Genomic DNA, 18087 nt, shown 5'->3' on the forward strand with positions numbered 1-18087 from the left:
TCACATCCCAACAGCTTCAAACAAAAGGGAATACCAAAATAACAGAAGGGATACCAAAAGAACAAAAAGCAACAGAAGTGGTGGGAAAAGCGTGCACATGGAGAAATAACTAAAACACCCTCTCTCACCTATCACCCATTGAGTAGATGTTGCCATTTCACTGGAGGGTCACTAGGTGGAGCTCTTTTAAGTGTGTCTGGCCTCAGCTTTAAAGCAGTTCACACAGGCTGGGATTGCCTCTAAAAGTCTGCCCTCTCATTCTTGGGAAAATGTACATAATCCAGTTGAATCATTTTTCATTGCATTATAGGTAAAGTTTTCGTACTGACTTTAAGCTTCGGTGGCACTAGGTTGGTAGCTAGCTATGTGAAATACAGATTTACAGAGATGTCATTGAGCATTCATTGGCAACATAGTGGTACAAAATAGTCATTTTTTATGTCAAAGTTTTTTTTTTTCCATTGACAATGTAGCAAAACAAATTCTGAAAGATAAATACATACACCAGCTGTAAGGTTGTTGATTGCTATATATGAGGATGACACTGAACGTGTGAACAGCTTTTTACACAAGTGGGATGCAGTCCATGGGTCCAAGCCAGCGGTTGTCAACTGGTCCTTGGGTTCAGTTCTCAGTGAGGAACCAAGGCTAAATTGTTTAGTTGGACCTGATATCGACAATTAACCCTTTGCATCCCAAGAAGAGGGTTTCAGAAGCTTATCGCCATTTTTTTTCCTCCGTGGTCTGGCCAGACCTAAGACAGCTGGGTAAGGGGAGCAGAGGAGTCTGGGTAAGAAGAGCGCAGGACAGCCCCTCTCTCTGAGTGAGTGAGTGTCAGTTTACCAGGTTGTGAGGATGAAGCGTGACACCGACTGCGCGTCTCACTGCAACGATGCATGCGCCTCCTTCAGCGAGGAGCGCACAAGGTTTGCTATCCAGCATCCACACAGCTGAACAATAACAATAGCATTAATAACTGACAATAATAAACAATCTACCCATATTAAGAAGCCCACACACACACTATAGGGTAAAACAAACCGTAATGTGGGCTTATTGAAGTTTCTCGCCTGAGATTATTAATCCAGCGGTTTGGACATTGACAAGACGTCATACAACAGTCAAGTTGAACAGAGGACTCCTGGTTGATTTCAATTTAGCAAAACAAACAAACAAAAACGAAATTTGAAAAATAAAAGGTGTCAACATGATTTGCAAAATAACATTTTTATTCATGAACCGCCCCAAAAATAGTTTTGAATTTTCAAAAATGCTAAACTTCGCACCAACATTCTTTTCTTGTTATTTGTGCCAGTAAAACAAAATAAGTAAAACAAGGTGCCCCTCTCACAAGTAGACTGTCATAGGGCCACCTAAAATCGTAAAACATTCGCTAAACATGGTTCTCGTGTCCCCTTTCACAAGATCAGAGTGCTACACAGAAGACCAAAGCACAATAAAGGTCCTAATATATGTGTTTGACATGTACTGTATAGTCAAACAGAATCAATATGACCTACCTAAGAAAATAAAATCTGTGTCAGAGCACACATGTGCAACAAAAGTAATGTTTTTTTTTCTGGTTCCTAGAGGACCAATGCAACTCAAAGTGGACTTCTAGCCTCGACTGCTCAACTCGTTGGACCCAGAAACGAGCAGAGAACAAGGCAGCCTCAGACAAGCAGGAGAGAAACCACACACTCCCACCAGGCATGACTTCGTCTTCTTTTTCACCCTGTGTCTCTCCCTGGCGCTCTCTATTGAATGAATGTTACACCCCAAAAACACTTGGCACGAACCAATGCTTCCTTGGGTCAGAAAGTGCTGAAACAGTATTATAAAGTCTACTCTATAAATGACAAAAATGTGCATTTTATTTCTGTTAGTTTTACAAAAGTGGTCCCCACTTTAATGAGGTTTTCTTGATGTGTTTCTCAGTCTGGATCACTCTAACAGGTGAGGATCAGGGTTTATGATGTCACTGGTGATAAGAAGCAACACCACCAGACGGACAAACAGACGGGCAGACAGGCACACACACACTCAAGTCACACACAATCAAGTCACATCCACTCCCACTCAACTCACATACACTCAAGTCACTAAAAACAGATACAACATATGAGGAACAAGTACACAGGGAGACAAACAAAGCCAGGAAGGCCTTACACAGGGAAAGGCTTGTGGGGACTACGTAAGCAAAGGGGCGATGAACCGGCTGCTTCTGCCTACAGCAGTTTAACACACCAGGACATTTATGTACAACCAACAGACATGTGTAACTACACGTTACACATCTGTGTGCAAGCACGCTCGTTCAGACACACTCCTCATCCCTGAGTAAGCCCGAGGAAAGACTAATGCTAATGTGGAACAAAGCAAATTGTGTAAATGACGCCATTAGCTTCTAAAGCCAAAAGGTGAAGCATATTGAGAAATGAGAGTACAAACATTGATGGACAAATGTGATAACAGTGGGGCATCTTTACAAAATGATAATGAAGTATCTGTGCTGGAGACAGCTTTAATACAAAGGCGAAGAGTACTGATTAATCACAGACACTTGACATGGTAATAAATAACTAATGCTACATATATTCTGCATTTAGATTTTATTTATATAAAAATTGAGGGATTTTTTAATATGAGCTCAGCTATATTTATACAACAGGCTGACATTCTCAAATGGGAATAGCTTTTCAAGTGTATATGCATTTAGGCAAGTCACTAGATTGAGATTATTTTAAGAATAGCATAGAATACTAATCTAGATGAAATCTCAAGTGAAAACCCACAATGCATTTGTTTAGCTTTTAAGGAAAAGCTTCATAGATACACATTGGATATGTGAATGAAACATTTGCTATGTCTCCCTGTCTAACGTTAGTCTTTGAGATTTTGTCTAAAGATGTTCAGCACTGTTTGCATATCAGTCAATAGGAGCCAGTGATTACAGTTACTACAGAACTGTTTCAAGTACTATGGAGCTCATTTGGACTAAACCATAAACTCAGAGATACAGATTATGGCCTAACAGGTAGCAGATTGTGAAATGAATAAAAAAAAAAAAAAAAAAAAACAATAAATGGAGAAAAGATCAAAACAAAATTTTTTTGGAGATTCAGTTTGGTTGAATGATAACATGATGTCCAAATATTCACTCCACTCTAGTAACACTATAGTAATTCCTCTCTCTGCAAACTGTAGGTTCTGTAGCTATGGATAGTAAATTAATGTGTTTCTGTATATGTATAGGTTATTCCAGCTGTACCTTTTACAAGTGGTACAATTCAGGTCTGCATGGACTGTCTCACATTACAGTCCAAACACAACCCAACACACACTCATACACATAGTTTCCATTACTACACATACATGCACAAACAAACGATCCTCTCTCCTCTGCTGGTGATGGTAACTTTCCTGGCCAATGAAGAAGTGTTGACCGACTAGTTGAGTGATGACATAGTACGCATCAGCATAAGAATGCATTGCTTTATCTATCCATGTCTAAATGGCCTATACCTCTGTGCTGGGGTTTCTCTTAAAATACACAGAGATTCACCCACATTACACCCAATGTATTGGGAAACTGAATACTGATTGAGTTCTCTGGTTCTAAACGGCTACATGAAAATCAGAATCAGACAGATAGAGAGAATGACAGACATGGAGAGAAAGAGAAACAGTGAGAGAGGGTCAGAGAAAGCGAGGGAGAGAGAGAGAGAGAGAGAAAGTGCTGGAGGGCAGTTGCACATCAAGACCAAGCCTTGAAAGGTAGGTGGCGGTTGTGGCGGGTGAACTGGTGGGGCCGTGTGGCGGTGTGAGGCGTAATGGTTTTGTGTGGGTACCTGAACAGGCTCTAGAGGTCACTAGCCAAAGAGGTTTCAGCTGGGTTAGAGGGACAGACACTGCCTCTGCATATATGTGTACGTTTCTCCCTGAAGATACTACGGGCCGGCTGTGCAAAATGCAACAACGTAAGAGGAGGGCAGGGCCCAAATATTAGGGTAAGTACAACTCAGTAACTGAGCGTCTGTGGTAAATGATCGATTTTCTTTTTGGTTTGAATACCAGAGACTAAGATTATTGCTATATGTAATTATTTGGAATGCTTCTCAATTTATTCCTACAAAACTATGCAACCAGAAAGGGAAGCTGTCCAACTAAAGCCCCAAACAGCACACGTATAGCACAAACACACACAGCTATCTAGGCTCAATGCAGGCAATGCCAAAACAGAGAATGAAATACATGGCAGAAGGACTGCAGCGCATTCATCGTATGTACATTAGTGATGACATAAATGAAATGAAGAGACAGAGAAAGAGAGAGAACAACAAAGTAAGTCAAACCAAAGTCTGTATTTTGGCCCAAACCTAACATGCAATAAAATCACTTCAGTTTAATTGAAGCTGTCTTCTGACTCAAAATACTCTAGCTTCCAAAAAAGAAACAAGACTTTTGCATTTGTCATACACACACACACACACACACACACACACACATACCAAGTGAATTTGCACTCTACGAAGTGGGAGCAAAATGAAATGTCAAAAGGAAAAAAATGCACGATTGTGTTGTTGATCTGAGAAACCCTGTTTTATTATAAAAAAATAAAGCATTTTCAAATTGAATATTGGGTGCATTCACCCACCCATCACCATCCATCAGGCCCATCCAACCACACATCCATCCATCCATTATCAATCCACCCATCCACCCATCCATCCATCCATTATCAATCCACCCATCCATCCATCCATCCATCCATCCATCCATCCACCAATATTTGCTCACCCTGTCCATGTCACCAATTCAAATACACCTGAACAAAGCCATCAATCAGAAAGCTCAACAAGTGTGCAGGCTGAAAGCTGTGACCTCTCCCCGTACCCATTATATGCGTCTGTGGGTAAAAGAGTGTGTGTGTGTTAGGCACTCCTGTTAAGGGTCTGCAAAGCAGGGTGTTGGTTAAGTGAGGGGGCGGGAAACCACATGAGACCAGCAAGCCAAGCAAACTTGTCAAGCAACTGCTACATTTCAGTGAGTTGGGTTTTTAGCCCTCTCCTCTGAGAGCTCGCTGAACATCAAAGAATAAAAGTCATGTCACTACCTCTCCAGATGTGCAAACTGCAAGATTCTCTTAAGTAGAACTTTAAACAGAAACACTGGACAAATATCTCTCTATATATGATATTATACATACATATACAAACACACAAATATATCCACCCACACACACAATATGTGCGCATGCGCACACACACACACACACACACACGCACACAGACCATTGAGAGTACTACATGTGAGTTTTCACCTATGTTTTCACTAAGGCGTCTCTAGTTTTATACCCTCATACAATGATAGATACAGTATATGCATTTCTATACATGTTAATGTACAAAATAGACAAAACAAACACCAATATGACAAAAATAAATGTGTGACTGTGTGAGTGTGTGTGTGTGTGTGCACGTAAGTGTGTGTGTGCAAACACACTTGGATGCATGCACATCCACATACATACATTACAAATAAAAAACTAAGCAAAAACAACAGGGCACCCTTAAACCCCAACAAGATTTCTGTGTCCAGAATCTCTCACATGTGCTTCCTCTCTCCTCATGGCATATCTGAACCGTCCATCCACTCCTGAAGCTGTTCCTGCCTGCAACCACATTCACACCTCTCAGTTTAATTGACGAAAATGGCAGTTGTCTCGTGGTCCATGTCCACGTACCACCTGGCGGGTCTGGACGCCTGTCGTGGTTTAAGCCTTTGCCTTGGGGTTTGTGGACCAGACCAGAGCAGAACAGAGCTTCTCAGAGAGCCGTCGCCTTGGCGACAGACGCTCCCTCTCGAGCGCTGTTCTCGACCCTCACCACAAGTCACATTCCGTTCTTTTCACAGATCAAAGAAACCCTGCAAGCCCCTCCCACAGAGCTCTTAACTCCACCCTTATGCTAATACAACATACTGTACAGTACTGGGTTCATGTTGTGAGATCAATGTAAAATAATAATAATAATAATAATAATAATAGTTGTAATAAAATAGTAATAATAATAATAGGTAATTATTATTGTGACAAGTGTGTTAAGTGCTTCAACCACCTGCCCCACCTCAGGCGACATTCTCTTACTTTCCCACGGTCAGCTTCCTTCCATAAATATAAAACACAGGTAAGGTCGCACCAAACAAGAAGCCCACTCTTTAGCTCTCTACATATAGCTGAAGTCAATCGCTTGTGTTTGTATGCACTGAGATACATCCTCACACGTTTACATAGACAAGAATCTATTCTGTGCCTAGGAGAAAAGTAACCCCTGATTGTAAGGTTTGCACATTCAGCACAAAAAAAAACCTACCCATCAGATAACATAGGAGGATTTAGCAGAAATGAACTACAAGCAAAACTACAAAACAATCAAATGAAACGGTCTGACAGTTGAATATATGAAAGCAAATTCGGCCATTTTCTTTAGTCTGTGAGTGTAGTTCCCTCGTTGGAGCAACTGGCACTGCTTGATGACATGTCTCCCTGTCTCACCTGGATGACATCACCTGGCCCGGCCTGTACCCCAGCATCGGGCCACCCTCTTCTCCTCCCTGGGAGAGCTAAAACCCTCTACACTAACCACACTGCACTCACCACGTCCCTCTGAGCCGTTTGCCATGGGCTTTGGATCATCTCCCATCTACACATAAATCTCCGATGAGAAAGCTTGAGCAAGATGACTGACATCATGAGAACTCCAGCAGCCAGTGAAGGAGTCGGTTTCCGTCCCGCCTCCCTGAGCGACATCATCCACGCCGGCCCCTCCCCCCCGTCCCTTGTGCTCAAGCGTGGACGCTACTAGTGCAGCGTGTGCGTGATAGCATCCCATGTAGTGCTACTTCAGCGGGTGTCCTTTGAGTCACCTCCTCATGTTTTAACAGGACAAAAACAGAGGACAGATGTAGGCCTGAAAATGTTGCGAGATATTTTGTACCCTAGAGGGCATCGTGCAGTGCTCAGCTGTCCTACATAACTCATTCTTAAACACATTCACCTTGTATTATACCTGCCCCAGATTTGCACAACCAAAATAAAACTGCACCAACCGTCTGTATATATTCAATGCACCTATTAAAATGTTATTACTACACATAAGGTGATACGTATATACCGAGTTAATTTAGCCTATGGTACAGTAATCCGGATAGGAAAAAAAAATTGAGAATTCAAGATTGAAATTATATAAAAAAAAACAAAAGATCAAAGATCTATAAAGATCAAAATAAAGAAAGAAGAACAATTGAGGGTAATTTTTTCCATTCGATTCAAAACCGCAATCTATCAGTCCAATGGGCTTTCACTTGCCGATATTCGATCTGCCTTCGATGCTGATCTTAACCTCCTGAGGGATAAAGGAAGGCTTGGGGAGGGTGGAGGGCGGCTCTTCCTCCGCCTTCTCCACCTTACGGCCCTCTGGGGCCGACCATCTGCGTTTGCGGCCCTGGGGTTTGCTGATGCTCTCCGGCTCTGTGGGGGGCGTGCCTTTATAAGCGCCCCTCTCACCAAACCTCAGTTCTCCGTTTTGCGGTTTGCTTTGACTATCCGTTCCTCCTTGACCACCGCACCGCCCTAGTCCGTTCTCCTGCTCCGCGTGGCGTGGGCCCGCTGACCTCGCCGCGGACGAGGGCGCCCTGGGTGGTCTGAGGGGTGGTCCGAGGCTGGATGCGTCTTGGAGTTGCGCCTGGGTCTTCTTCAAGGAGCCGTTCCTCAGGTTCTTCAGGGTGAGGGAGATGCACACGTCGCCCACCGACAGCTTGGCACACGGCAGTTCCAACAGCTGAGTTGTCCGATCAGGACAGCAGGATGACCAGCCCTGACCGAACACAAAGAAAGGGTACTCCACCAACACCTCCACACTGACCTGGGAAACAAACGGAGAGAAAGAGGAGAGAGAGGGATGGAGAGGGAAAGAAAGAGAAAGAGAGGGGGGGGGACCCAGAAAGTACAAATTTTTTATTTTCACAACGCAATATGTGGTGATGAATTGCTTTGATACAGACATTGTGTTTAGCCATGAGTGTCAGTGTTGAGCCTGACAGACTTTTGGATTGAGTGGGCGGCCCAATCTCAATTCACAGACAAATGAAGCAGATTTTTCACACAGCCCCCTCACAGTAGAACAGAAGGGAGCTAAACTCAGGGATGACTCAATTCTGCCTTCGGGTGCCCATACAAGCAGCAGCAAACAAGCGTACCATACGGAAACAGGCGGAAGAACGACTGTAGCGACCGCAGAGCGCTAATATAGGAGACGTCCAGGACACCTCATTACTGCGGTGCAAATTCAAGATCATTTGTAACTAGCAGTAAAAACCTTCACACTTCCAACGCACGAAGACTGGAATAATCACAATACGTCTGAAACTGTGTGCAAAAAAGAAATAAATAAAATTCATTATATATATATATATATATATATATATATATATATATATATATATATATATATATATATATATATATATATATATTGACGTATTGTTTGTAACAAACAGATCTTTCATATAAACATTAATATAGTATCTATAGATAATATAGATACTTTTATGGAAACACACACCAAGTATAGGTTTTTGAGGGGATGTGGTTCCAGTGGATTCTTACAATAAGTAATAATTACTGGCAATTTAAATTGTTTGTCATCTTACAGATTTCTGTCAGACATAAATTTTTATTCTGTGCAGTAATTTTAACACCCCAGTCATGGCGCTGTGTCGTACGGGTCCAGTAGCGCGATGAAGCCACCGAGGTCTGTAAAGCACGAGACTACGTACCTGCGAGCGACTGTCTCCCACTGCGAACTGGATAATGGCGAAGTTGGGCGTGTGGCTGCCGTCGATGCGCTCCACCGTACTGGAGTCGATCTTCAGCTCGCTGCTGATCTCTGCGCTCTGGATGAAGTCCTCCGTCTTCAGGTCCTCCACCCTCTTCAGCTCCCCGTCCGCCAGCTGAATGATGGAGCCCTTGGAGAAGTAGGGCGGTAGTGACGGCACGGAGGGAGGCGGAGGGGGCGTGGCCAGCATGCCGGCGGGAGCCGACACCACCGGCAGGTGCAGCTGGGCCTGGACCACAGTGCCAGCCGTGTGTGGGTAGGGCGCCGGGGGCTCGAAGGGTTCTCCTTTGGGGGCAGGGGCGGTGACAAACGCGTGGGGCAGCGGGGCGGGGAAGCCCGTGCCGGCGGACGTGCCGGTGGCGTCTGATCCGCTAACGGGGATGATGACGGGCTGAGTCCCGGGGATGACCAGGTGCGGGGGGAGGCCGGCGTGGTAGTTGAGGGTCTGCTGCTGGCCCGTGCCCGCGATATAGCCAATGATGGGCTGGTGGGCGGGGTAGAAGTTGGCCGACGTGAGGCCCAGGGACAATGACTCGGTGGCGTTGTGTGTGGTCTGGATGACCGTGTGGGGCGACAGCGTGGTGACCGCTGCCTTCGGGCCATCCGAAGTGGGGGGTAAAGGGGGGGGCGGGAAGGGAAGGCTGAGCGAGGAGCTGGAGGGAGTGCGGGTGATGGGCTTCCCCGCACAGATGCCTCCTTTTTCCGTGTGGGGCGTGGGGGGGCGGAGCTTGCCCAAGGTGCCCCCAGCATCGGCGCTGCTGGAGTTGTGACTGTTAGGCACCAACACGAGCGAGGTCCGCAATGCAGAGCTGTCCTGTGTGTACTCGGCCGGCAGTACCACGTGCCGGGCCTCGTAGTGCTGCGAGCTCTGCTGCTGGTGGGCGTGATGATGCTGGCTAGCCGCCGCCCCTTTGGCTAAGCCACTCCCCTGCTTCCCGCCGGCAGACTCCGGGTGCAGGCCGAACCGCCGGATCGTCTCCAGCTCACCGTTGAGAACCTCCCGGGGCCTCGTTTCCTCTTTCTTGGGCACGGGCCCGTCGGCGTACTGAACGAGGACCTGAGAGGGCCCGCCCAGGGCGAGCGTGTGCTGGGAAGGGTTCAGGTGCAGAGGGAGGTGGCTCTGGGGCGAGCGGGCCGTCCGGGGGGAGCCGGAGATTTGGACGTACTGTGTGGAGTGAGGCGGAGGCGTGCTGGCCGAGGCGGGCGGACAACCCAGCGGGTGGTGCTGCTCGGGTTTGGACGGTGGAGAGGCGCTGTGGGCGTCGGCGTGCCGCAGCTGGGAGCCGGCGATAGTGGGGTGCGGGGGGAGGGGGGACACGTAGCCGGCGTAGGGCGTAGTGTACGGGGGGCTGATGAAGTGCAGGTTGGGAGGCAGGGTCGTGTACTGGATGGTGCCGCTGTGCTGGGTGAGGGGAGAGGTGTAGACAGCGGGGACGGTGGTCACCACGGTCGGAGCCTGGGGGGCCTGGGTGGAGCAGGGCGGAGAGTACTCCACCACCAGCGGCTTGTAATGAGGGCCGTCGGGCTCGGGGGGGGCGCCGGGCCGTAGCCCGCCGCTCTCACGCCCGCTGGCCACGCTGGCCAGCCAGGCCAGGTTCCCCCCTCGCTGGCTCTCGCTGGCCGGCGCCATCACCACGGGCCTCTCCTCCGAGGGCAAAGTGCATGCTGGGATCTCGCGCTTCTTCGGGGGCAGGCACTCGTTGCTCCTCTCCTGGTTGGACTTCATGACGCTTCCGTCTGCCGCTCCTCCGGGTCCGGACGTCTCGACCCGTGGCTCTGCTCTCTCGCGCGACGCCTCCCTCTCGTTCTCTCCGTGTGTGTGTGTGTGTGTGTGTGTGTGGACAGGAGCGTGCCCACCCGCGGGTGAGATGGTGCAGCGGGGAGACGCGGGGTGGGGGGGGCGGGGGTGGAGAGGAGGGGGTCGGTGGGAGGGGCGGTGTTCTCCCGAGCTCAGGGCTGGATGGACGCAGCTCTCAGCTGAAAGCACCAGAACACGGGCCTGCTGTGGGACAGCGCTGAGCCCGATTCATGCGGAATCATTTCCCTCTGAAAGCAAGTCTCCAGGACAGCAGCAGAAACCTGCAGAACACACACACACACACACACACACACACACACACACACACACACACACACACACACACACACACACACACACACACACACACACACACACACCATGACAGTCAGCGTCTTTAAAAAAAAAAGGTCTAGCGACAGCTACAATAAGCCAAGGGAGTGCCGCACCTGTATTGTATGTTTTAATGCTAGTGTTTGTATAGACATTAAGGCAGCGTAGGTGTGTAGGAATAAGTGTGTGTGTGTGTCTGTGCACAGTGAGCCATCTCTACCATCTGCATGCGCTCTGTGTGAAGTGTGTGAGTGTGTGAGTAGGCCCCCTGCAGGGAGAGATGGAGCACTCAGTGGGAGCATCATTAATAATGACCTAGCAGCTCTGCACTCAGGACTGATTTAAAACCTGTAACACACACACACACACACACGCACACACACACGCACACACACACGCACACACATACACTTTCATGCACGCACAAATATACACTACTCCCTCATATCTACTACTAATGGATGCACAGGGAAACATACATTATGCACTCATTTCCATGAGGCACTGAAAGTCTGACTCGACCCTGGACGGCAAAAAAAGCCTCTACTCATGCTGGCACTCATCCAGCGCATCGAAGTACGAGCAGATCACCCACACCAACAGCCTGTGATCTGTCGGAGTTATTGCTCTTTTGAGAGCGCTCCCCGAGCGCCCTCCAGCCCGCCCCTACGCCCGCCCGCCCGCCCGCCTCTGTCTGCTCTGTCCGGCGCTCGAGGGAGAGCTGTTTTGCATTTCAAACAGGGCCTTGATGATTTAAGAGGTGTCGCAGTGCAATCAGAGCCCCAGAGCGCTGCTGGAGGGAGAATGCTCTCATTATGCTTACGCCTATTTAACTGCGCTCTTTATCTTCTGCGTTCTCTCCCATAACCCTCCTCACCGGGCGGCCACAATGACCCTCACTCATCACCAACTTCACAGCCTCTTCAGTCTCTACAGTCATGGGTGTCTCATCACAACACACACTGCTCGTCTGAACCATACTTCCCTAACGATGGAGACGTCCAGCTAACTAGGAGCCCAGTGTCTGATTCACGTTCGAATCATCTTTTACACCAACCTCCTCATACAAAGTCAACGTATATCCAAAAGCAGGGTGATATCTGTGTTCTCAGCTCAGATCTCTACTCGTTAGAAGTACCCAAAGACCCAGCAAATTACAAAACATGAAACAAAACCGCATGAAATGCTCATAAGAGGAGTTGAATTATAACCAAAACAAACTCAGAAATGTGGATATATGATGAGAGACATCATCCAGGCTAATTCCCTTGATTTCTCTGCAAGATGATATTTACTTACATTTAAAGGAAAGCTACGATTCATTCTATTTTGATTGACACAACCTTCCACCAGACAGCCACCACCTTCTTCAATGCAAAATCACAAAGCATTCTTTAAAAAAATACAACAACAACAATAATAATAAAACACTAGTATAGGATGTTGGAGTATAAGGACAAACCAATCATTTCTAAAACGTGTGCTAATCTGGCTCCTTGAGCCCAGTGCAGGGGACCAGGCCCTCCAATTGTGCACAGTGGGCCATGTGAGAAGGTCCCTCACCACCGCTGTCTGGGTAAACTATTTGCTCCCTTCTTCTCCATGGTGTCCACATCATGGCCTTCTCATCATGGTCTTCTCAGGCTTATTCAACAGTGCTAGGCGCAACAAAGGCGATCGAGCACCCTGATGAATAAATTACCATAATCTTGCTGGTACAAAATCAGGCCTTCCTGATGACAATATTCTTTTGTTGGCACAGTAACCCACTGCAGTGGCAAATTTAAATATTTGAGTTGGAGTTAGTTATGTAAGGTACAATAGCTCATCCAGAGCCTGTAATTAAGAACCACTACTTAAGCGTTACTATGACATGAATAAAATTTTGTTTGCACAAAGCAAAAATGTTTTTGGCCACTTACAGTATACAGTATTTATTAACAAGTAGAAATGTACGACTTACAGTTACAGTCTACACAACACTTTGTTTGGGTTTCCTGTTTATTTGTCAAATTTAACTCCATGAGTGAAATGTAGCTAATGAGTTATAGGTTAACATAGAGGTGTTAGAGAAGGGACAACAATAAATAAGAGTTCAAGAGCTCACAAGAGTTCATGAACTCACAATAGGACAAGAGTTCACTACTTCTCTTCAGTGTCAGTATGTCTTGTGACGGTTAAGACACAAAAACAAGGTGCAGAGATAAAGAAAGTAGAGCAAAAGTGTGGAGCTCTGTCCTTAAGCTCCTGCGCACTTGATACAAACATGGAAGACCTTACTTCTCAGAACATTCAGAACATTCAACCACGTTCTGAATAACAAAATGGTTCCTAAACATACCGCGACACCAGTGACATGAGCTGTGCTTTTGTAGACACCAGAGAAATGAATATTCCCACTCGTGCTATCGTCCTGTAATTGGCCCCTTGAATAAGACATTGCTTCAAGCTGTGATGAAAAGACGTGCAATTAAAGACATGCAGTTAAAGACATGCGGTTAAAGACATGCGGTTAAATACATGCGGTTAAAGACATGCGGTTAAAGATGCCCCTTTAGGGTGAGATCAGGACATGCATTTAGGGCACCGAATAACCATGTCATGACGACTCTTTACAGGACGTCTTTGAAAGGACTTGATCAAACAGCTAAACGCGTCCCCCCCGCAGGGACAGGCTGGAGAACTCCGAGCACATTTCCCTGGAGCGTCCCCGACAGAAGACGGAAGGGGAAAAGGAGCATGTTCTGGTGAAGTGGCTACCGCCCACACTATTTTTTAATGAATGTCTGAAACTGCCGGAGGCCGGTGAGGATTAATGAAGCGGCTGCCAATAACAGGAATTTTGCACGAATACACTCACGGAATCCCAAACTCCTCAGAGTGCTGCTACATTCCGGCGGTATTCCGGGGAAAGCTCCTAATCTTAAACCGTTACGGCCTCCCCCTTAATCCCTGTGGATTAAGAGGAAGGGGGCCGAAACCCTGCTCGGTCTGGCCTTCCAGCGAAGAGATAGTGTGCGTGCACACACACACACACACACACTCACACACACACACACACACACACACACACACACACACACACACACACACACACACACACACACACACACACACAGTGTCGGAGCCAAAAGGGAGGGAGGGAAGCAGCCTCTACTGACCTACATTACAGGCAACACTACTCAGCACATACACGGGCACACACACATGCGTACGCATACAAACAAGGACACACACAGCAAAAGATGTGCAGAAAAGAGGTTTATATTATGCATGCACATACTTGTAAGCCCCCTAGGACTGCACTGCCATTGCTACAGTACTATAAATGGAGAGCACAGCGTGAGTGTGTGAGTATGTGTGCTGTGTGTGTATGCGTGTGGGGGTGAGTGAGTGAGTGAGTGAGTGAGTGAGTGAGTGAGAGAGAGAGAGAGAGAGAGAGAGAGAGAGGTGTCTGTTAGATGAATCTTGCTGAGCACACACACTCTACAAAGCATAGTGAGTATCAGATGACCTGAAATCTAAGCGTATTGTCCTGCACCAGCACTATGAATTTCAACTCAAGGTCCCTGAGCTGGAGAACACTGAGGAATCACTGCCATTCATCACTCACAGTTCATTACCAGCATGAATGACACAGAAAATGCAATAATATTTGAAGCTCCGAATCTTCTAAACAACATATTGCTCACATTTGGGCTGACTGTAACAAAACATCTCATTATCAAGACAAAACACAAGTGCACATCTCCTGATCGATGCGGGTTTGTCCCTGCGGGGTCAAAAAATGTTTTATAGTGAGTAAGCACCAGTGAGTACATACTGCAAGCTTACTGGTGTCTTATTAAATCATTTTAAAGCATTTTAACATGCACGGCCATTCTAGAAACAGCGTGATGCATAATTACAACGAGAAACAGTTACCACACCGTTGCTTTTAAACCGAGGCGCTGTGACTTTAAGAGGTGGGCCCAGACCTAGCACACAATCACGGCTCTCCCCGGGTTTCCAGTCAGTCCGAGCGAGTGCCAGTTCCCAACTAAATCCACCAGCAGAGAAAGAGAGGAGCAGCAGCAGCAGCAGGCGGGGAGAGAAGGACGAGCAGGAGAGGAGAAGTGTGCAAGAAGCACGAGCGCGCTCGCGAGACAGACGAGCGTTTCAGAGCGGCTGCATGACTTGCACTTTCGCGCCACGGCAGGAAGAGAGAAAGTCCCACAGTTAATAAGAGAGAGCTGGTGAGCGCAGGAGGACGAATGAAGGCTCTGTGCTGTATGTGCTGTAAGAGTCGTTTGAGGACTGCTAACCACGGCGAGCAACAGGAGATAGAGAGAGAGAGAGAGAGAGGGAGAGCGCGCGCACACACGCGGTGCACGCGAGCAGGGATGGGGGAACACGGGCTGGGAGAAGTGGGTCAACGCTTACCTCAGTATCCAGAGAGCCTGTGGCTCCTTTTATAGCTTTCTGTAAAGTGTCCACAGAGGCAACCACAGTCTTTTCACCAACTCTTCTGCCTTAGGCTGGCTGCTCCCTCTCTTTCTCTCACCCTTTCTCTCCCTCGCTCCCTCCCTCCCCTTTTCTATCCCTTCCTCTCCCTCTCTCTCTCGTTGTGTCTCCCCTGGCTGCTGTAGCTGTGTGCGATGCAAGGGGCTTGCAGGCTGCATTCAACAAGGGTCAGAGTGTCACACAAAGGCACCCTGAGCTGGCGCCCGGCCCGCCCGCTTGTACTTCCACGGACGTTATGCAAGGGCCTGGCTGGTCCATCATCTGTCCACACACACACACACACACACACTGTTCCTCCCATGCCTTGACTCACTGCCCTCCATCAACTTCATCAGGTATTCATTCAGAAAACACATATGCCAGCTGGCACTGTGCCCGGACTACACTCACAAGGAGAGCGAGGTAGAGATAGAGAGAGAGAATGAGGGAGCGCAGGAGACGCAGCGGAGGACACAGACGGAGGCCTGAGGGTGAGGAGGAGCGGGCTAAGAGGAGAGTGTAGTAAGCAAATTGGTGTGAGGAGGCAGGTGAGAGACCAAGAGACACACAAGATAAAGAGTGCAAGAGTTTATAAGAGAATGATAAATACAGACCCCCCCTCCACACACACACACACACACACTCCTGTTCCAGGGTCTTATTATTCTTTGCTTTATACATGCAATGACGTCAATGCTGAGGGCAGCTAGGGTCACACACTGCCACATGTCTGAACCCAGTTTTGTGTAGTGAGGGAAAGTGAAGTTAATTCCTGATAGAAGCAGCCTACGTGCACACTCCTGAGACTTCTCGAACACTGTTTCTGGACCTGGTCTCAAAGCTTCCACCCACATAAAACATAAGACAGTCCATCCTCACATTGGTCGCTTCAAATACTACAGAAGCAATTGCACTTTCATCTGTTTGCCACTAGGGGGAGTAGTGACAACCCTGCCTCAGTCCCATAGCTACAGGCTGTGGTTTGTTTCATTGACCTAGTTAGCGGTGCACTTTTAATAAACATGTGTTCTCCGCTGCGGTGAGTAGTGTGTCACGCAAAGTTAGAAGGGACAGCACCGCCATCTCCTCAGAGAGAAGACACAGACAGCCAGGCCGACAGAGAGAGAGAGAGTGCAGCACACATTACAATAACACTGATCTCAGCACAGTGACTGTAGCCAGGATAGCACAGCAGGGAGATTGAAGGGTGTTATTAAAAACTGAGACTAGTCCTCCAGAGCACTAAAGAGCTGGAAGGGTCTGCCTCCGTAAGACTGCCGTCAGACTGCTATTGTCCCGCTAATAAAAGCCAAATGCTTACATTAGTGTCAGTGCTGAATGTGAGCCTAGCGGAAGTGCGTCTGACGAAACGCGCCTGGCAGCAGACGGACCGACACCCCCAACATCCTCAACACCCCAACACCCCCCCCCCCCCACCCCAACATCCTCAACACCCCCCCACCCCAAAACCTACAACACCCCCAACACCCCACCTTCCTTAGGACTCTGCCATGGAAAGTCATGCAGATCACGGGAGTGTGTGTGTGTGTGTGTGTGTGTGTGTGTGTGTGTGTGTGCGTGCGTGTGTGTGTGTGTGTATGCGTGTGTGTGTGTGTGTGTGCGTGTGTGTGTGTGTGTATGCGTGCGTGTGTGTGTGTGTGTGCGCGTGTGTGTGTGTGTGTGTATGCGTGTGTGTGTGTGTGTGTATGCGTGTGTGTGTGTATGCGTGTGTGTGTGCGCGTGTGTGTGTATGCGTGTGTGTGTGTGTGTGTGTGCGTGTGTGTGTATACGTGTGTGTGTGTGTGTGTGTGTGTGCGCGTGTGTGTGTATACGTGTGTGTGTGTATGCGTGTGTGTGTATACGTGTGTGTGTGTGTGTGTGTGCGCGTGTGTGTGTATACGTGTGTGTGTGTATGCGTGTGTGTGTATACGTGTGTGTGTGTGTGTGTATACGTGTGTGTGTGTATGCGTGTGTGTGTATACGTGTGTGTGTGTGTGTGTATGCGTGTGTGTGTGCGCGCGTGTGTGTATGCGTGTGGGCAGAAGCAAAGCGTGGAGCTCCCTCTTTAAACGGAGGAGTTTACAACACTACTGCAAACTCACTAAACCAAGTGGTTAGAGGGTTAGAGGAGGCTTGTCTGTTGCCACGGCAACCAATTAACCATGCTCTTTTTTCAGGGACCTTTGCGATGATTTATTTAGTTGTTGTGTGTTTGGCTTGAAATGCTGAGAAAGAGAGAGATCACAGACCTTCCCCTGAATCTGTCTCTCTTGACCACACACAGCCTATTAACCAAAAATGACCCATTATATCATTCCCTAGGAATTAAGATTGAATCAAGAAGTTGAAATAACTTTGGTTACAGTGACACCTTTCAACTCTAATATTGATCTAAAATGTTTGTTGTTGGTGTATCTAAGCTAAGAACAGACAAGCTTTTAGAGGGCTCTCTGATAGCACCTGCTGAGCTTCTCTCTCTCTCTCACACACACACACACACACACACACACACACACCCCAAAACAGTGACACTTCAGCCTATAGTGTTGCTTTCTTTATATCCCTTTCCCACATATC

General features: G+C 47.6%; 1 protein-coding gene across 6 annotated transcripts in view; it reads right to left on the reverse strand.

The window, feature by feature from the left end:
• Nucleotides 1-393: 393 nt before the first annotated feature.
• atxn1a (ataxin 1a) overlaps nucleotides 394-18087 on the reverse strand; it is a 64784-nt gene continuing 47090 nt past the window's right edge. For all 6 annotated transcript variants that reach the window (XM_077008619.1, XM_077008615.1, XM_077008616.1 and 3 more), the window contains exons 3-4: nucleotides 8839-10976; nucleotides 394-7925 (exon numbers count right to left, since the gene is read on the reverse strand). In XM_077008619.1, the coding sequence (XP_076864734.1) occupies nucleotides 7362-7925; nucleotides 8839-10623 (2349 nt within the window). In that variant the 5' untranslated portion in view covers nucleotides 10624-10976 and the 3' untranslated portion in view covers nucleotides 394-7361. The remainder of the gene's footprint in view (nucleotides 7926-8838; nucleotides 10977-18087) is intronic.

The sequence above is a fragment of the Brachyhypopomus gauderio genome, chromosome 6 (genome assembly GCF_052324685.1).
Source record: "Brachyhypopomus gauderio isolate BG-103 chromosome 6, BGAUD_0.2, whole genome shotgun sequence".
Taxonomy (NCBI): Eukaryota; Metazoa; Chordata; class Actinopteri; order Gymnotiformes; family Hypopomidae; genus Brachyhypopomus; species Brachyhypopomus gauderio.